The 20,146-nt window shown below is 39.7% G+C and overlaps 3 protein-coding genes across 3 annotated transcripts; 2 read left to right on the top strand and 1 right to left on the bottom strand.

The window, feature by feature from the left end:
• The first annotated feature begins 176 nt into the window (after positions 1-176).
• Positions 177-8,954, top strand: snx8a (sorting nexin 8a). The gene is made up of 13 exons (XM_071534439.1): positions 177-213; positions 1,054-1,181; positions 2,099-2,228; positions 3,152-3,342; positions 3,919-4,039; positions 4,763-4,899; positions 5,052-5,132; positions 5,234-5,394; positions 5,622-5,751; positions 5,848-5,916; positions 6,728-6,877; positions 8,155-8,304; positions 8,817-8,954. Exons 1-13 carry the CDS (start codon positions 192-194, stop codon positions 8,895-8,897), a joined length of 1,551 nt encoding a protein of 516 aa, XP_071390540.1. The 5' UTR covers positions 177-191; the 3' UTR covers positions 8,898-8,954.
• On the bottom strand, positions 8,925-14,617 carry nudt1 (nudix (nucleoside diphosphate linked moiety X)-type motif 1). The gene is made up of 4 exons (XM_071534440.1): positions 14,439-14,617; positions 13,740-13,900; positions 13,345-13,490; positions 8,925-11,158 (listed from the first exon to the last, which is right to left on the bottom strand). Exons 2-4 carry the CDS (start codon positions 13,889-13,891, stop codon positions 10,986-10,988), a joined length of 471 nt encoding a protein of 156 aa, XP_071390541.1. The 5' UTR covers positions 13,892-13,900; positions 14,439-14,617; the 3' UTR covers positions 8,925-10,985.
• A 1,065-nt stretch (positions 14,618-15,682) lies between these two features.
• mrm2 (mitochondrial rRNA methyltransferase 2) lies at positions 15,683-19,211 on the top strand. Its single transcript, XM_071534441.1, has 2 exons — positions 15,683-15,997; positions 17,452-19,211. Exons 1-2 carry the CDS (start codon positions 15,697-15,699, stop codon positions 17,880-17,882), a joined length of 732 nt encoding a protein of 243 aa, XP_071390542.1. The 5' UTR covers positions 15,683-15,696; the 3' UTR covers positions 17,883-19,211.
• The last annotated feature ends 935 nt before the right edge of the window (positions 19,212-20,146 follow it).

The following is a 20,146-nucleotide window of genomic DNA, read 5'->3' as shown; positions in this document are numbered from 1 at the left end:
GTAACTATTCAGTGATACCAGTTAACATTAGCACCGTTTTATATTGCTCTACTCCAGGTCTGGACCGGTTTGGACTTTGTCCAAGGCTCACTACAACTTTAAGAAGTAAATTCCTTGTTTTTTTTTTGGTTTTTTTTCTTCTTCAGGAAATCACATGGAGGTGCTCTTGTGCTCACATGACAATCTGAACTATGGCAGGAGAGATCAGTGAAGGTAATGTGCGAAAACTTCTTACAGTCTTCCTACCACACTTTTGTCACAGTTTAGCCTAATTACTTTGGTATTGCATTGTTGTCAGTCCGCTTAAAATGTTTTATTAGATGTCTCAAATAAGGGGAATTCTCTGCTCGCTGCTGATGTCGCGATGTGATGAACTAACCCTTGAAAACTTTTTTTTTTGGCGCTTTTAACATCGGAATTAAGTAGCTCCATCCTAACAACCTCCGTCAGTGATTGATCTGGCCTTGATTCCCCTGTTAAGGAGATAGGCTTTTTGTTTTTACCGTACGAACAATATTATCAGCGTATATCGTTGTTAAACACCATGTCAAATGTCAAAAAGTTTTCTGAAAGTTTTGATGCAGTTTTCCTGCCACTTGAAAAATGTATTATTTTGTATTGTAATAGCAGGCCTATTGTGATAGTAATATCCTATCTTAATTTCACATCTTAATTTCACATTACTGGAAAGCTGTGATAAGGTAATTGATGACCTGCACTGATATGAGGCTGCATGCTTCTGGATTTCATTTGCATATGGTGAACGGCTGTTTTATTTGGCAGAAATATTCAAGAATATTCCTCTCATGAAAAGAACTATAGTAATCCTACAATCATTTTTAGAAGAATACTATATATATAGCAATGTAACCATAAAATATACAGTATCCTATAGTCATATGATAGGAGATTAAAAAAAACAGCAAAGTGTCTTAAGGTCACTACTATTGAGCACCACAGACATGCTGTAAGGCCCTATAGGCATATTATAGAGATATCAAGGTGGTTTTTCACTAGAGTGACACTGCTGATAGGTGTGGTTCCTCTTTACAGGGTCAGTTCCCCCGTACTACAGGGAAGTATATGAGGCCATCCGCTGCAGGACAGATGAGCGAGTGCAGGTTGAGGTGTTTCAGCGGTTGCTCCAAAGGACCGACCTCCACAAGGCTGTTCTAGGCCAGGTGAGGGGTGGACACCTGCAGTGACTTACTGTGTGAAAATACAACAAAATGAGAAGTAAGGCAGACTGTGACCGCCACTGGGTGATCATCATAAGGCAAACAACCCCCAGTATTAACAAAAACGAATTAAGTTTTCAGAAAAGCATCACTTTCTACTTTTTTCCCCTAAAAAAAAATTATCATTTTCTAACTTACATCAGTTTGATACTTTTTACTATGATGCACACTGTGAATTTACATCATAAAATGTTATGCCGTGCTAAAAAGGTGGATAACTCTATTCTTCAAATCAAAAGGAATAAATTGAGTTCAGGTCGGTTTATCCTCAACTGTATCCCTGATAAAACATGGTCATATGGTCAAATGAAACTGACGAGAGATTTATGCTTTGGTTAATATTATGCAATATGGATAAAATTGATATTGTAGTAACAACCTGCCAGCATGAATTTGGCACAAGGCTGGTGTAGGCATTTTTATGAGCAATGGTACAGCAGGCTGTAAAAGACATGGCCACTGAAAAGTTGGCAACCCTTCACAATTTTTGTCTTTGCAAATATTTGTCTTAGAAAAGCTACTGTTTGCTTATTTGCATAGTTGTAAGAGAACTGCTATGAGATTATGCTGAAATGTAAGCTAATACTACAGGACAGCAGCCTTATCAAAGTGCTCTGGGTGAAGAATATTGTCATAGTAAATAGTGAAAGAAAAAGTGAAGTAAATAGTGTGGAGTATTTTGGCGGTGGCTGGCTCACGGTTCGGTTGGATTCCCTCTTTGCTGACTTCTTAGCATATTGTAGCCGTTGTGTCCAGTGAGCACTTTTTGCATTGTGGTATGCAAACCACAGTTGAATTTAGATCTTGGATTGAGAAACTGTGACCTTTGTGTCATATTATGTCTTCTTTGTCCTTCCCAGATTGCTGAGCAAGTTGACTCCACAGATGGATTTCTAAGCAAGTTGTCCCTCTATAAAGCGCTCGCGTTGATTGCTCTTGCTCAGCAAGGAAAGCAACCAAGCCCCAAACTCTTGGAGAACTGCATACAAGGTAGGTGACAGCACAGCAGTAAAGGAGTTGCTTAATGAGTAGCTTGGTAACTCTTCAGTGTGTCTAAGGGCAACTTTAGCTGCCCCTGTGGTGGTTATTGCATTTGCCAGGGTCACTTTTTTATTGGTTCACAATGGATTCAACACGTTTTCACTCCTATTAAGAGCCATCTGTAACATTTTACCTATAATAATGTTTGGAGTGGTTTAAGGGATGGGCCTACCAATCGTGTTCAACAGGAAATATATTTGTAACACAGTTGTAAGGTATGAGTGAGACTGTTGGGAGGATTTAGATTGGAATCACTTGTACAAAAAATCCTCTGGTTTTTTTTTGTTGAGCAGTTTCTTCACTCGACACGTTTTGTCTCTTTCACAAAAAGAGACTAACTCAATTTTTTTTCGAGTGAAGCTTTGGCCATGTATAAGTATGGCCTTCTTCCACTCGTACCATAGTGGAGAAGATGATAGGGAGGAGTTTTATGGTTTTCATAGAGGTAGCCATTATACAGTCCTGAGTTAGCTCCGTTTCCAAACTTCTGTGATTATTTAAGGCCCTGTCTGTTATTTCAGGTGCTGCCAATATGGCAGCTGACTGCGTGCTACCCTGAAACTGATGTGTCACATTTCCTCATCTGTGTGCGAGAGCCAGTTTCCGCATTTGTTGCAGTACATTACATTCTATTCATGACTTCCTTGGAATGTGCAAGAAGTGGTGAATAGGCGATCACATGAATAACATACAATACTGTGTTTGCCAGAGACAATTGTGTTAGGGTGGGAAATGTAATCTGGTGGATACAGAGAAGTGATTTCAACACAGGAATTCCACAGTTGGGGAAATTGCTTCATTTCATCTCAGATGTATTGATTTCATCACGAAAAACAAATATTAGAGGTTGGTGGTGGGTCTGTGCTTGATAGAGTTACCAAAGCCCCAGCTGGGGGAGCCGAAGGACTTGAGCTCGTTGAGGATGCAGCCAGCTCAGGAAGACGTGCTGACCATGTCCCAGACCGTGGACAAGCTGCTGGCCAGGGACACCGTCCAGGTGGAGCTCATACCTGAGAAGAAGGGCCTGTTCCTCAAACATGTGGAGTACCAGGTCACCAGCCAGGCAAGGCATCCAATGAAACCTACAATATATTAAACTAATGTGGTTACTTAGTTAGAATAGCCATGGCGTGTTAAATTCTGTTAATTACGGCAAGAAAAGCTCAAAATATGGTATAAACGATTTTTCATATTTATCTTTCCCTCATTACAATAAAATACCTTGGTGTTATGAGCACCATTTGATAGAATACAATAATGAAGGAGGGGGAGCAGGGAATCATAGCTTCAAAAAACTGAAATTTGTTCTTGCTGGTTCGATTCTTCTCAATTAACTTGTGATTTCTCAATAATCTGTGCATGTAATTGGTTTTGAGAAACAGCTAGCCTGTATTGACTGTTGCAGAAAGTTCAAAAATAAATGTACATGTAGACAGGCATTGAATGATTTACTCTGGGGCTCCTGGCAGAACAGAGCTGGTTGTCAAGTAAACATTTGCAATGTGCATGAAGAAAAGCCAGGCCCTGATCTGAACCCTTCTATTGTCAGACCCGAACTAAATTCACAGCAGAAAGCTTTGTCCCACATATACTCGCCCATTGTCTGATTTTTTTTTTCTTTTTTCTTGCTGTTTTCCAGCATTTCAAGATATCAGTATACCGGCGATATAGTGATTTTGATGTCTTCCATGAGCTCTTGCTGCAGAGATTCGCCTACAGAATGGTGCCGGCGTTGCCACCTAAAAGAATGTTAAAAGGAGGTACGGCACTCTGTCTGAACCCCGATGTCAAGAAAAGAACCAGTGTATTCATTTTTTGCTGCATTTGCTTCATCAGAGCTCTATTTTGCATCCATTATTATCTACAGGGGAATTTCATAATACGTAGCTTTGTTGGTATGATTTGTGTTTATATCCCTGTAATGAAAAGTCCTGTGATGCTCAGTCATGTGAGCATGGACTAGCTGAGCGGTGTTTGCTTGATACAGAATGTCTGTTGAATGTTTATAGCTGTCAATTATAATGCAAACTGTTGTTCCTGCGGGGCGCATTGATTCAAACACAAGTCATTGCCAATCGTCAAAGTTGTTGCCTGAAACAAACAAGGAAACCAGTGATGCGAAAAAATGAACATTGTTCAATTCACAATGACTTGGGATTGATGAATAGGATGTCAGTGCTGTCAGGAGGATTTCTGATTGCGTGTCTAACTCCATTCTAAAGCAGTGGAGGAAAATAATACACCATGCAATAAAATGTTTTTATGTCTATCTATTAAAGGCTTACTGCATCATATAAGTTGACTTAAACCCCCCCCCCCCCCCCCCCCCCCCCCCCCCCCCCCCCCCCCCGGCTGAGTGTATTATTCTCACGGCACACTTATTCCCTACTAGCTGCAGTATAAAATGCTGTGTGACACTGGACTTTCCACTTGCCACAAAATAATTCAGGAGGTCTTTGTTTTGCTCTGGTGTCTGTCCACAGTCCTGACCTCCGTCTCTGAGCGGGAGTTCATTGAGGGACGGCGGCGCGCTCTCGGCAGATTCATTAATTTGGTGGCGCGGCACCCCTTCTTCTCCGAGGACGAGCTGGTCAAGACCTTCCTAACCTTCAATGGCTCCGTATGTGGCCCTCCTCAACTCGCTGCCTAGCCCTGTGGCCTGGGCTATTGCACAATAAGCATTATCATCATGACTGACAATGAAATGCATCCTGTCCCGGTTACTCATTATCTCTGCCCACTCCCCCTACCCCCACCCCGCTGTCCAAACAGGATGTTCAGGCTAAACTGCGTGATGCTTGCAAGAAAATGGGTGATGAGTTCATGACCAACAGAATTGCAACCCAGGCAAAGGTTTGTCACGTTATGTGTGATGGAAAAATCCGAATCTACTTTTTGCATTTTAGATGTTCACGTCACAAAACATCACGGTTCTGCCGCATCTGTTTTTGCAGGAATATCTCCCCGCTGACATTCAGGCCCAGTTCTCGACGAGCAGGGATCTGATTAGAAACATCCACAACAGCTTCCACAAGCTGCGGGACAGGGCTGAGAAAATGGCGGAGCGCTCTAAGGAGAACGCGACTGATCTCCTCATGTTTGGGAGAGAGCTCAGGTATTTCATTATTTTGGGGTATAAACCTAAAATCTTTCTACAGTATCCAGAGTCTTTTTGGACAAAGTTTTCTTCATAAGACCTCTAATCTTTGGTGTTTTATTGTGTCTCCAGCACACCGTTGTTCTTTTCTTTTTCTCTTCACGGTTGCTTACTTGAAATTAGTTTGGCAGCTAAAGCACTACAATATTAAATTCTGTTCCTCTTAATAACACGGGTCGTTGCAGTACGCTGGGTTCAGATGCTACGTCCATCCCCTCCTTGGCCTCTTCACGAAGCACCTGGGGAGCTCTGCGTCAGTCTCTGAAAGGTCTGTCTGTGGAGTTTGCTGTGCTGTCTGACAAAGCTGCTCAACAGGTACAGCCTGCAGTCCGTTATACCTGCCACCTGCTTTATGAGCCTTTCTTAAAACTGGCTCTGGGAACTAAATGTAATTTTTGCCAATATCCTTAGGGCAGAAGGGAAGAGGATGATGTGGTGGAAAAACTGAATCTTTTCCTGGATTTGCTACAATCATACAGAGTGAGTCGGTTTTACTAGTGATATTTGCTGTGCTCATTTAACTTCTTTTAAACTATCACATGAATGCGTCAAAGATGTAAAGCCCACCTCCAGGGGTCCCAAGCCTTTTTTGACAGGTGTTTTGATGTGGGAAAAATATTTGTCACCTCAACACATACAGTAAAACACATGGGAATGGGAAACACATGGGATGCTCAATGCACGGTGGAGTGCAAACATAGTTTCATCCATCAGGGCAATAAGATCAAGCTGTTGTTTTGAGCTAGACAGACATAATAAGGCAGGCTGCATGGCTTTACAGTGACTTAACCATGGCTAGTTTCAGTTCCAGGTGGTAACTGAATTCAAAATAGCCGCTGGATATTGTCAGAGTGCGATTAAAGGGAGAATGAAAGGAGACAGGATTCCCTATGTTTGAAAGCCCCTTCTACTATAAACAGGAATTGACTTGTTCACCACTTCCCCTTGTTGAATATTAACAATTTTCCCAGTAGATATTATATATACCATCATTCATTCCTAATTGAACCATTTTCATAACAGCGTACCTACATGTTGTCCAGACCCCGACGATCTGACAAGCCTGTTTGACTCTGAAATGTAGCTGTTAGCAGTGGGTGGGATGTTCAGATTTAACAAGGGGACTGGTGGGCTGGTGTATCGTCACTTTACCTTGCTTCAACTCTAAAATTTACCGTTAGCAATTTCAACAAGGGTCATGTCATCCCCCTCAGCTATTAGGTATTACAGCAGTATTTCACCATGCGATTTTGCAGTAAATGTGAAGCTCTCTCTGTGTGGTGCTGCCTAGGATCTGTGCGAGCGGCATGAGAAGGGCGTACTCCACGAGCATCAGAGAGCTCTGCAGAAGTACAGCGTGATGAAGAGGCAGATGATGAGCGCCACTGTGCAGCCCAAAGAGCAGGCGTCTGTGGAGCAGCTCGAGTCGCGCATTGTTCAGGTGCTCCTTCCCTTTCCCTCCTTCCCTCTCTGTCAGTGTGTGTTTTATGTTCCAGGTCAGGATGCTTCTTATTAGGTAACATTAGGTTTTGGTTGTTGGATTTTAACAAAATAGTCAGCACTAGGAGAAGTATGGATAAATAAAATGTTAAATTGGGGTGATGCTAGTATACGACAGTAACCTTTGTACCTTGTAACCCGATAGTAACCCTTGGACAAGTTAATGTTTCTACTCCATAGACTTATATGTGTATAATGTATATATAAGTGAGAGTGAAAAAATGGTGAAACGACACTGGGTATATACAATAATGATGTGAGATATTCTGAGAGGCTAGAAAGATGCAAATTTCTTATAGTCAGATGTTTTTCACTTTCATTTGGATATTGTTGCACATTTATTTGGAGATAGTCACCAAGGTGTTTTAGTTTTCCATATTTCATACACTGTCAGAAACGAGTAGCCTTGTGTTTTTACCCTGACATTTCACGTTATTATATCGAAATGAAAGGTGAAAAGGTCTTAAAGTCTGATTTAATAGGTTTTTCATTTTCAGGCCTTGAGGCAATAAAAACTAGAAAAAATGGCGTGTGTGTGTGTATATATATATATACACACACTGTATATGTATATACTGTATGTGTGTATACGTTTTCACATTAGTCCATTGATGTCCATCCCAGTAACATTTCCCAAGATTTCAGCACTGATGAGCAAGAAAAGTAATTGTTTCACAACTATGTGCCAACACTGCATAACGTTAAGTCCACTAATGTTAGCTGTGCTGTATTATAATGAGCATTAGGGTAAAAACTGACAGATGCACCTCTTCCTGCCTCTCCAGAATAGCTCAAGGACACATTTGTACCTTCTTTCCCTCTGGTGTTGAGAGCGATGCTCCCCTGCTTCTGATTTCAGCATGTCCACGAAGTCCTTAACTTAAAATTTTAAACATACCCATCCATGGCATAATGTCAGCTTTTGTGGGGCGTCTTTATCAATGACAGACCCCACTGTTTTGCTACTTGGCATTAGCAGTAGTAATTGAGGTGGACAGGACTTAACAATAGTTCAATTGTGAGTCAAATCCAGATCCAATTAACACGTAATTAAATTATTTTGTGGGTGTCAACATGTTATGGTAATATTAGCAGAGCTTTATCCGCCCCATCTTAGCTCTGGTAACATCATTATTCAATCACTGTTCAGTTCTGGGTATTATCATATGATCAGTGTTGACAGTTTAACATTGTATTTTTTATTTCTTCCATTAATAGCAAGAAAATGCAATTCAGACCATGGAATTGCGGAACTACTTTTCTCTGTTCTGCCTTCATCAAGAGACGCAGCTTATCTTCACCTACCTCCCTATCACATCCCATATTCTGGGGGCTTTTGTTAACTCCCAGGTCCAAGGACACCGAGAGGTGAGACTAAAATAAATATAATACGTTTGCTACAGAACCCTCTGTTCCTCAACACAGTACGACTCGGCACTGTGGGGGAGGATCAAATCAATTTTAAATTTACTTTTGAAATCCAACAAAAGAACCAATAACCGTGGTTGGCATCAGTGGAAAGATAAACTTCTCATCCAGGATTCGAGTTGGCTTACATTTCATATGAACACAACTCTTTTTAAGTGAATTGCTCCGATACCGTTGCCTATTTTTTACATCAAATAAAGCACACAGTCCCTATTTCTTGGCTTAGATACCTGAATCAAAGTTTCGGCCAAAAATTCCCATGTGCCAACATTTTAGAGAGATTTATGGGGATTTGGAATTTTATTAATCGTGTTACTCTTTTTCATATCAAAGGGCTGTGAATAATTAGCTGCATACCACTAAGCATAATATTGTTGGAGTCATTATAATGTGCTGTTGTTTATGGATTTCTTTATGAAGAGAAGTAACTGGCCTTTTTGCTCTTTGTCCAGATGGGTGCGGTGTGGAACGATCTCCAGCCAAAGCTCGGATGTCTCTTTGGTGGCAATAATGGGATGCAACCCCCCTTCTAAAAAACTCAAACATACCTACATGGGGTGCAAGAGAGAAACTGTTTTCCCTCCGCTGTTGATGAGGATCACAAACTGACAAGTGTCTTGGTCTGTGAACTACGGGAAGATGTAGAATGCACAAAAAAAGTGCCTCAAACTGTTCTCTCACACCATATACCTTGCCTTCGGTAAGAGGATGTTTTTATGCGAGTGGTCTGCCGTATATGACGCTTAACTTCTCGCTGTTTTGCTTCACTGGGTTTGATCACCACACTAAATGGAAGAGATGGTGCTCAAAGGAAGACTGCGCTCATAAATCTGTCGCATCATGTCCTTCTCGGTGAGGATAATGTCCTTTTCAGAATCCACCTAGAAAACTGCCAATACTACCGGCAAGGAAGGAAATCCCTCGAAGTTGTTATTATGATAAGGGACTTTTCCGTAGAAGTGGAGGACGACGGCATGTTCATGCATTCAACTCATTTCTGGAACCAGAAGTGTTTCTAACTCACTTGTAAGAACTTAAACACACTAAGATAGTTGCGAAATGCTGACACAGAGGGACAGAAGGTTTTGCTTTATTAAGGGATGGATTTTTTTAAATCCCTAGTCATGAAGGTATTTGGGTTTTGCTTTTGAATAACTGTGGACCAATATATTTTTGATACAGATTTTAGATCATAAGGAAGTTTAGTGGCATACTTGATATTCTTTGTGGGGAACAACTGTGCTATTACTCTATTATAACTTTGGTAATTTTCATTATTTACATTCATGCATAGAAATATTTTTGCCTTATCTGGTTAAATTGTTTGTAGGGAACAAAATAGACATAATAGCCTAAACTCATACTGTAGAATACTACAAAGGGCAGGAGTTGAAGAATCATTGATAAAAATGATAAGCTCTGGCACTAGTGGCATGGTTTATGGCACTAATAACACTATTATCTATTGATTTACATACCAAAGAGACATGATATAATGCCACTTAAATATGCATTAGTGCAATACCAGGGTTCATGTAACAGGGTTGCTACACAGTTTCAATTTCAAACTTCCATACTTTTTCAAAACTTTAATTTCTTGATTTGATTTGAAGAGTAGGATTTATGCTGATAGTCGTCCTGCCACAGTATATCGGGACAGTACAATATTTTTCCATACCTTTTTGTGTGATTTCCAAACTTCTCAAGTCCTGGATATTACCAAATTCCTTTTCCATACATTTCCAGACCTGTGCTGGAACCCTGATTTTAGGTTTCCCTGATTGGTGATGATGCAGTTCAAGGTGATTTATTGTCTTTATTGATGCTTCTCAGATATTTGGCATGAACACAATGATGCTCATTTCATTCTGTATACTTTATAGATTTACAGAACATTATATATTTTTCTAAATATCAAAGGGACAGTTTGCCAAATATGAAAGCTAACATATTTTATACATTACCTCACAAATTGTCATTGATTGATGTCATCTTGAGGACTTTGAACCTGATTGTTTTTGAATGCATGATGCTCAGATGCAAAGCAGAATATGTATTGTCACAATATTGTCTTGTCACAATATTGTCTTTCTCAACAAAACATTTTATGGACAAAGTAAGTAATATATATAACACATTTGTTTTGGCAAAAATTTATTTGGAATCAAGTTAATTGAATGTGCACAGATACAATATGAAATCCAATGAAATTGTTACTGTAGATATTGTAAATATGGTAAAAAAAATAAAAAAATCCTTGCTGATTTGCGCATTACATCAGTTATCGTGAAAAATAAAATGACAGAATAAACATACAGTATATTTCAGTGTACTGCTGCCTTGACTTTTTTAACATATAAATGAATATATAAAATTAAGTTAAAAAAATGTTGACAGTCACTTTTTCTGCAGACTATTGACTGAAAAAAAAAAAAAAAAAAAATTGTCATTCTCAATTCCTTGTCATTTTACATGTAAACACAGTTCTGCAAAGTCTTCAGGGTTTTTCCATTTCTTCCCACTAATGACACTGAATGAGGAACATTGAACCGCATGTAAAGAAGGAACTTGGAGGACTGACTGTGTTTTCTGTCCCGTCATGAGTGACGTCACTAAGTGTCTCAGAGCTGCTCCACCTCCTCCAGCTTGTGGCTGAGGATCACGTCGTGACCCTGGAACTTGAAGTATCCCACGAATTTCTTCTTCTGAAGCAGCAGTGGAAACCACAGGATGTCATCAGCCCACATTTGACTGAAAGGTATTTTGTCACATTCAAACCACTGAGGCATCATCTCTAGAAAACAAGAGAAAATAATTAGTGAACCTACCGAACCTTCATCATCTGCATTAACATCTTAAAGGAAAATGCCAGGATCATAGTTTGTCACCCATCTCCATCATTTTTTCTGCTACTTCTGAACCACCTAGGTCATTGTCCAGTTCATTAGTTTGTATTATTATATATGTAATTCAAACTTGTATTACCTTCCACTATATATAGAAATCCAATTGAGGGAAAACATATTCCACTGACAGAAATCCTTATTAATCTCAAGATAAATCCACCAATGCAAATGTAATGGTGTCCTTTTCTCTATACTAATAAATCATTTATTTCCTTTTGAGCTTATATAATGTTCCGTAGAAACAGAGATGATGTTCTTTCTTAACATACATTTCCATTTTAGTTTAGTGACAATCTCAAAGGACATATATAGGTTACATAGAAATTATATCTCTTTATTGAGAAAAATGATGCTGATGCTGAAAAGGACATGGCTTGTTTTTTATGCTTCTGGATGCATGTCGTCATTCTTTGGTAGGAAATGCACAACACAAAAGATCACAGACACTGGAGAACTATAAATACATCACTCCTGGATGAAATCTCATCCTTCTCGAAGAACAAAACAAGCTATACCCTTTTCAACTTTGGCATCATTTTCCTCAATAAAGAAAGACTGCATGATTTACATTTAACCTTGATATTTACTGTGTTAAACTTGTAACTTGAACTACAGAATGTCACAATTGATGTAACTTTGATATCCTTTGCTATGGATGGGAGTAAAATCAAACATTTGATGTATTACTTTTGTACTGAAAAATATAGACACTATAGTTGAAAATTTGTGATTTCTGAAGTTAATAATTTGCCTTGACTTCTTTGGCTCAGAGGCCTTCTCTCTTTTTTGTAAACTCCAAGCCTTTCGATTTAGCAGTCTCAGATACTCTCCCCCATTCTATCAAGTTTATTCTTAGCTGTAGTCTGTCAGATTCCCCATTCTCTCTTTCCACTAGCTTCAGTCCATTTCACTTGAACTTTCTGCCCAGTGATCTTTTCCTCCCTTGACTGCTCGACCTCTCCGCCCTGCAGTCTCTGTGTTTCAGTGCTAATCTCTGCCTCCTCAGTGAGCTGCGGTTTCTACCTGTCTGGACTTCACCCAATTGACCTGACTGACTTTTTGAGAAGTACTGATCAATGCAGGGTCTCTGCATTCCCTCTGTCAAGCACCTCTTCTTTCCTGGGTGTATTTTAAAGGCCCTTCAAGGTTTGTACTTTCTGACAGTTGCAAGGGCAAATGTGGAGCTTCTTTACCTCCACTACTGTTCCCTCAGACTCCAGTAATCTGCTCTCTCTACTCATAGTCATGTCTGTGCAAAGCAACAGTTATCAAGTTCCCAGGTAAGTGTTTCAATCAGTGTGCTCAGCAGGAACAATATGGTCTATTCTGCTTTGGAATTGGTAACTATAAACAATACTCAAAATTATAACTGCCATGCAATCTGAAATAACCAATGGATAATGTAAAAGCGAAGTTCAAGGAACCAAAAAGTGAAATACACTTTGCAGCATTATTGAATGTTTTTCCACCTTTTCAGTGGCAGGGAACAATTTTATATTTACACCCACCCACTTAGGTTTCTTCTTTATTGCCTTGTCAGAAACCCTGAGCTGAAATTGTCCTAGTGTCTCCAAAGTGCATCAAAAACTGATCTATCATGGTAGCAATTGACGCTTCCATCAACCTTCGCTCGGGAATTGAGCATAAATACCCCATGGTACTGATATAGGGCCAGTTTAAATATTTCTGTGTATATATATATATATATGTGGTGCAAGCTGCCTCCTCCACCCAAGTCTTTTCCATTGTAGATCACAAATGGGCCACCGTGCTGGACAGTGGTGACAACAAAACCTTTTCAATGGTGGAATACCTTGATAGACATAAACCAAAGACTGACTTTGTTTTGGATGCATCATTAAACTGTTATGTCAATGAGAGCCACAAAGTAAGCACAATCCTAATACTAAAATAGGGCATGGGAATGTAAATGGGCTAAAAACAAGGTGGAAACACATGTGTCTATGTAAGGAGACAGATGAACATGACATCTGAAAAAAAAAAAACACTTCACGATGTCAATATGCTCCTCAACCAGCTTGCATGGTCTTGGTAGTTCCAGTGGAAATCGTACCCTCTGATTCTGTTGGTTCTCCATTGAAAGTGTCGGCTCTGAAAATATGGACATCGAGCAGCTCTGTTTCTCCGACAAATTCAAACTTTATATTCCCAGTCTTCTCAAGATCATCCACTGTGAGACCGCTTTCTTCTTGCAGTTCTCTGAGAATGAAAATACAGGTTCAACAAGTGTCACCTGTAAACCCATAATAGGAATCATACTGACCCTAATCTACTGCTTTGTTCATTGGCTTCACATTCATGTAGCGTCTCAACAGGGTCTCAAGAGCAAGGCGATCATCACCGTGGCTCACAGAACATAAAACACTAACTGTGTGCTTCATGGAAACGATAGGAACAGGCTCAGGATTGTGGGGCCTTTGACATAACTCCTTGGTGAGATGAACCTACCTCCTTGCAGCAGCTTCGATGGTTTCTCCGGGTTCAACTTTGCCCCCGAAGCCGTTCCACTTCCCCGCTCCAAAGCCTCTCTTCTTCATGCCCAGCAGCACTCTCCCCGGCCGGACCACCAGCACCAGGGTCAGCAGCTTAGAGGTCAACATCTCACCTGTCTGGGGGGGGGGGGGGGGGGGGGGGGGGGGGGGGTGATGAAAGCTACATAAATACACTGTAACCAGAGGTGTGACCAAGTCAGCTTTCCTCGAGTCCCAAATCTGTCTCAAGTCCAAAGTAGAACACCGAGTCAAGTCATAACAACTCAAGAGTCCAGTATCAATTTAATATCTTAAAGAAAACAAAATATCCAGGACTTTTCAATACAATATCATTTTAATAGTATAAAAACTTGGTAAGTACATCATGAGTTTGATTTCTATAATCAGTTTGAACAAATTTAGTCGTCTGGTGGAACAAATCTCTTCACTTTCAATCCAAGGAATTTACACAAACAAGACTTTAGAAACATTTTCAAGTCCTCAAAGTACAAGTCAAAGTCAAGTCGTGCATCAAGTCAAGTCTCAAGCAATTAAAATTGTGACTCGAGTCTGAGTCGAGTTCAAGTCATGTGACTCGAGTCCCCACCTCTGATTGTAACTAATGTTAGAAATAAGCTGCTATTTGCTATGCTCAACACTGCATTAACATCCTTACCTATTCACTTTATGCCCGGTGAGTTTTTCAAAAGGCCAAAAAAACTGATGCTGTTACAGACTGACACTGAAAAACTGGCCGTGGAAAGATGTATTATCAGAAATCAGTGGAAGAGACTTTCGTTATGAATGGTTCCCGCGTACAGTACTACAGCCTCATGTCGTCACGTTATGAGCTAACATGATGTTACAGGGAAGTGAAATCATGATTTCGAGCCTTATTTTGAAAGAGCAGTGGAAATGCGTTACCTTGAAATGTGCTCGACTAGAAACCAGAGAGAGTTTAGGGTTCTCATACAACTAACGCTATCAGCCTGTAACTCACTTTACACACCGTTTTTTTTTTTTTTTTGCGGAATAGATTTTATCCCCATTTTTCGGTTGAGATAAATCTTTATGATGTAAACTCATAGTAAACATCGGATTTCTGGTAGTGTAGTGTCAAACTGATTTAAGTGACTGGAGTTCGTAGTTTGTCATAGAGTGTTAATTTGTTAAATGGAGTGAAGAAGACAATTTGCACGTACATTAAATATACAGCACTTGCACTTGTTTGCACTTGCATTACTGTGCTGTACTTTGCATTTTGGAATCAATACGCTGTACTTTAAATTTCCCCTTTTCATAAATGATACTTTTCCACCTTTGCTGCAACAAAAAATAACGCTACAATGCAATAAAGATCCTCAGAAACATAATTGTATTGTATTCAAAACTGTTTGCTTATTGTGTCTCGCAATAAGCTATAATATAAATAGGCTACGTAGTAAGCATTTAAGAAAGTAGGCCCATACTTACTTCTGTACTTTATGGTCAAATGGAAGCCATTCATATATAAAAGGCCAGTATCACAAGATCGTAAAAGATGTTTACATTTTAATTAAAAAAACTGAAAATAGCCTATATGTGATTTTTTGATTGTATTATAATGGGCTTTTGTTGATCACCAATAATAGCATTATATATGCATTATGTTTAAAAAAAAAAAAGAAAGGCCACAATAAGTGATTTTCATTTTTGAGCCCACGGAGGAAAAATAATACATTTTGTCCAAGTCATAGAAAGCCAGTAATATAATACTAACATGTAAAAATCCAAAAGTGAACCAGTAGGAACTATTTATCTCATTGCTTTGCAGTAAGGGGAAGTATAGGGATTACACAGTGTCCCTTCTCGACTCTCGACCAATGGAAAGTTGTACTACTAGTACGCAAGCGCAGTGGGCCGCAGTCTGCATGGATGCCTGCTCACTGTAAACAATGTTGTGTCTCTCGCTACATAAGAGATGTCTACATTCCTCGTTGTGTCTCATGAAAAAGACTCCACACAACCTGAAAGGTAAAACGGCGGCGGACCAGCGCTGGCTCGTGCGGCAGCTGAACGACCCTTTCGTCAAAGCGTCTCGTGTCCACAATTTCCGGTGCAGAAGCGCCTTCAAGCTGCTGGAGATAGATGACAAGTTCAAGATTTTACAGCCCGGATACAGCGTGGTGGACTGCGGCGCTGCGCCCGGAGCCTGGAGCCAGATAGCGGTGCAGAGGGTCAACTCAGCTGGGACAGGTGGGTGGAGGAAAAATCAAAATCACTCCTATGATACAGTAACATGTTCCTGTGCAAGTACTACAGAAGCTGTGGTATCTACTTTATATACTTTAGTTAATGTCAACATCATCATAAGAAGTTATATTGATATTGGTAGGATATGCAAAATCATTGCATCAAAATGTATGACGATATAAAGTACGATAAAACTCAATTTTGATTTAGTAATTTGATTCTCGTTCCGTGAGAGATTTTAATTAGTATTTGCTTTTTATCATTAATTTAGACGACATAATTGTGTATCATGATTACTGTATCGTTTCATCACGATATGATTCTAATGAAAGACGATAACGATCATTTTTAATTATTGCCCAGCCATACTTTACCATAAAGAATCCCTGCAGTAGTCATGTTGTTCCTGTGATAGGCTACATAGGCTGTGGTATTGTTATGGTGCTGTGAATGTTGTGGGGGTTTTGGGGACAATTATGGAGTGATTTTACTGCCACAGTTTGACAGCTTGAAGCTAAGTTTTGAAAAGTTGAAAATTTGTAAAAGTCTCGTGATTTCATTAGACTAGAAATGCAAACATTAACAGCTACAAGCGTTCAAAAATGTTTCACAAGTATTCAAACTGCAGTTACAAACAGACGTTTTATATTTCAAGTGTGCAAAACTTTCTTATGACCACGTACAGAACCTAAAACATGAGTACTAATCCAACCTTTCAAAACATATTTTCAAGCTTTCGCTGAGACAATTCACCATAGGACGGGGGGGGGGGGGGCTCAAACCACGTGGACCGAGGACCATGGAGGGCCGAGACTCTGCAGGTTTTCGTTCCAACCAATCATGACACCAGGTGATTTCATAGATTAGTTTCTCCTCTCTGGCTGAAGACGTGCTAATCAGTGAAATCACCTGCTGTAGTCTTTGGTTAGAAGGAAAACCTGCAGACTCTCGGCCCTCCGTGGCACATTGAGACCCCCGCCACAGGATGTCTGTTGAAGGAGAGTGGGAAGTCAGCTCACCTTTTTAGAGTGTTTTCTTTTCCTTTATTTAGAAAGTAGGAAAGAAACAAGAGTGTCAGACTAGGGGGATATAGCAGAAAAAGCTGTGGCAGGATTTAGTTGTAGGACAGGGGAGGACTGATTATCTCCAGGCATATTTAAAATTTTGCTACTCCTGTGGTTCTGGTATGGTATATTATATGATACTTATACGGTACTTTATGGCATTTTTTGTATGTACCTAAACCAAGTATAATATAAATACCACAAGAACGCTTCCAAGTCCTACCACAGTAAAGTTTTGTAAGGGATCTATGGGCTAATAAATTCAAAATGCATCATTCTTTTACCCTTATAAATTAGCCTACAACTTAATTAGTTAAAGGAAGCATGGCAAGCATTTTGATGACATGAAAATCTAGTTATAAAATACCATGGAAATGTTTCCTTCCATCCTAGACACAGAATCGCCCCGTGGCACAGTCGTCGGCGTCGACCTCCTCAACATCGCACCTCTGGACGGCGCCCACTTCCTATCCAGTCATGACATCACTGACCCCGCCACACACGCCAGGCTGCTGGAGCTCCTCCCCGGCGCCCGGGCCCACGTCATCCTGAGCGACATGGCGCCCAACGCCAGCGGCTTCAGGGAGATGGACCACGAGAAGCTCATCACCTCGTGTTTGACTCTCATAGACTTTGCTGAGAAGATTTTGCGGCCCGGCGGCTCTCTGGTGTGTAAATACTGGGACGGGAGCCTCGCTCACACACTCCAGGAGAGGCTGTCCCGCGTGTTCAGCAGCGTTAGGACTTTGAAGCCAAAAGCCAGCAGGAAGGATTCGGCTGAGCTGTATTTCCTCGCTAGAGCGTACCGAAAGCCGATGAAATGATTGTAGTCTTCCATTTTGTTTTTCTAATGTGTTTCCCCTAATTTACACATCCTGAATCACAAGTGATTGCTACTTTCGTCAGTTCAGATGTTCTTTTGAAATTCACAGAAGTGTCAACTGTATATTTGATCAGCAATGGTGAGGAGTCTGAACAACAAGAGAAGGCTCAGTTGTTGGTGAAAACATTCATCAGAAGGTGGCACTCTTGAGGCATCAGAGAGGCTTCAGCACTGAAAACACAGGTACAACATAATGTAAGTTCCCTTTGCAGGTTGATTTGATCCCTACAAAGTTAACAATGTACAGCAGTGAATGAGTAATATGTAAACCTATGCAAGAACCATCAGTGCGGTATTCCTCAAGAGCACAATGCTGTGTTTTCTGGGAAGTTATTGTTTGCCCCGCAGTGTTTGTTCTACAGAGTCGGTGCGGTATTTGTTTTTGTTAGAGAAAGTCATTTACCAATGGTGCTTATGCTAATAATTTGCACTGCCAGCCATGTAGAAATATGTAATCATTCTCTCATTAAGAGCTTATAAAGGGAAAAGCTAATGCATAAAAGAGCCACATACAGCATGAGTAATGAAAAAGTGGGATGATATTGAAGCTTGGCACACCACAAGTGTTGTTGGGCTTTTGCTCTCTGATAGTGGAGAGATGTCCGTTTTCTCTGGAATATTTACAGCCCAGTAGACAGATTCCCCTTTTAAACCAGTGTGCTGAATACTTTGGGAATTGAAGTTTATTTTTTCTTTTCTTTGTTTTTCTTTCATGCTTCATCTGATTCTATTCTGGCCATAGTTTGAAACCACTGCTGGCTCTGAAATAAATGGAAACATTTCTACCAGAGCTGTAAGGGACATGAGCCATATATAATTTATACCACAAAATGCAGTAGTAGTGTGCACAGTATAATACTATACTATAGTATATAGTGTAGTATAGACCTTGCTGTGGTAACATTGCTTTGTCAACACTGTTTTATGTACACATTGCTCTTCTGTGACTTGCAAGACAGCGACATCTTTTGCAGTTTTAATAATAGTTAAGTGAGCAACGTTTCGAGGATGTTGTGTGTAATATGCATTATGGATGCTGTGCATATCATTAAAAAATAAACAATCTGAGAGTGAGAAGAGGTACTTTATAATGCTATTCTTCTTGTGCTCAAGGAGTACATTAGATAAAACTAGAATTAAACATCAAACTAGATGGAAGTAAATCAATATTTTTACCATATTGTCTTGTTAGGGTTTCCCATGTTTAATAGACAACCCCATCATGTTTAAATGTCTTCTAATGTTTTGACATTTCCCCTGAATACAATTTCTTCACAATTTTATTCACTTTGACTGTTCAGGCTTAACTGGAATATCTAGATTTTTTTTTTTAATGGACAAATGTATTTTAAATTACCAATAAATTAATATCGTTACTGAAATCAGATTAGCCCTAAAATGATTTTTTTTTTTTTTGAAGTCTGATTATCCCACGAAATGAAAATTAGAAACCTAATCATGACTGAATTTGCATTTATGGCAGCGAAGAAAGGGATGATTCACATGAATAAATTAATAAGCCTGCTATTTGGCCTTTCTCTCTCAAGAGTGATGAGTGATATGTGCTGAAACATTCATGCTTCTGGTAAAATTAACTTGATAGCAGAGGAACTGACCTCTAAAGATGATTGTTTGGAATGAATAGGAGCAGCCATGCCTATTGATGAAGCTGATAGTGAAAGATGTGAACAGATGACCAATTTTACTTCTCATTACTTGTTGATTATTCAGCCCTTTTGCTGTTTAGATCAAAATTATTCCAAAATTACTGTGGGATTTATGTAAATTCCACTGCTCCAGCACTCATGGGCTGAGGATGAATGATGATTCATTCACAGGTTAATTCATTCTTGTACGGCCAGCTGCTGGTTCAAATGTAAATATTAGTAAATTAAGAGAGGGGAAAACAGCTGGAGAGCACCAAATTTAAAATTCAGATCTGATCCAGAGATGTTTCAATCACTTCTATAATCGTCTCAGTTTTGAAAACAAACCTCCTCTGCCGCACATGAGCGGTTTGACTGAACTGCTTGAATTTGTATTTCGTCGAGTACGTATTTTTTGAGGTGAGACGTTAACATCGTATCCCGTTTACAAGAGCCGGGATAAGCTTATATCCTGTTTATTAAAGATTATAATAAGATTATAAGATTATAATAATGATATGTCAATATAAAAACCTCATCCTGTTTACTGCTGGTCTTT

Source organism: Centroberyx affinis, unplaced genomic scaffold, assembly GCF_046629955.1.
Source record: "Centroberyx affinis isolate AG114_WGS23_722 - 3 ecotype Tasmania unplaced genomic scaffold, CSIRO-AGI_Caff_v1 ptg002543l_1, whole genome shotgun sequence".
Lineage (NCBI taxonomy): Eukaryota > Metazoa > Chordata > Actinopteri > Beryciformes > Berycidae > Centroberyx > Centroberyx affinis.
This window is presented reverse-complemented; position numbering and strand designations above follow the sequence as displayed.

Bases quoted from the DNA above. Each gene is read 5' to 3' on its own strand.
- snx8a (XM_071534439.1), top strand. From the start codon at position 192: ATGGCAGGAGAGATCAGTGAAG. The intron at 2,229-3,151 runs GTAGGTGACAGC...TGTGCTTGATAG, and splicing joins CTTGGAGAACTGCATACAAG to AGTTACCAAAGCCCCAGCTG. The intron at 3,343-3,918 runs GCAAGGCATCCA...GCTGTTTTCCAG, and splicing joins AGTACCAGGTCACCAGCCAG to CATTTCAAGATATCAGTATA.
- nudt1 (XM_071534440.1), bottom strand. From the start codon at position 13,891: ATGTTGACCTCTAAGCTGCTGACCCTGGTGCTGGTGGTCCGGCCGGGG. The intron at 13,491-13,739 runs GTAGGTTCATCT...TTTCATTCTCAG, and splicing joins ATCGAAGCTGCTGCAAGGAG to AGAACTGCAAGAAGAAAGCG. The intron at 11,159-13,344 runs GTACGATTTCCA...CTTGTTTTCTAG, and splicing joins AGAACCAACAGAATCAGAGG to AGATGATGCCTCAGTGGTTT.
- mrm2 (XM_071534441.1), top strand. From the start codon at position 15,697: ATGTTGTGTCTCTCGCTACATAAGAGATGTCTACATTCCTCGTTGTGT. The intron at 15,998-17,451 runs GTGGGTGGAGGA...CTTCCATCCTAG, and splicing joins GGTCAACTCAGCTGGGACAG to ACACAGAATCGCCCCGTGGC.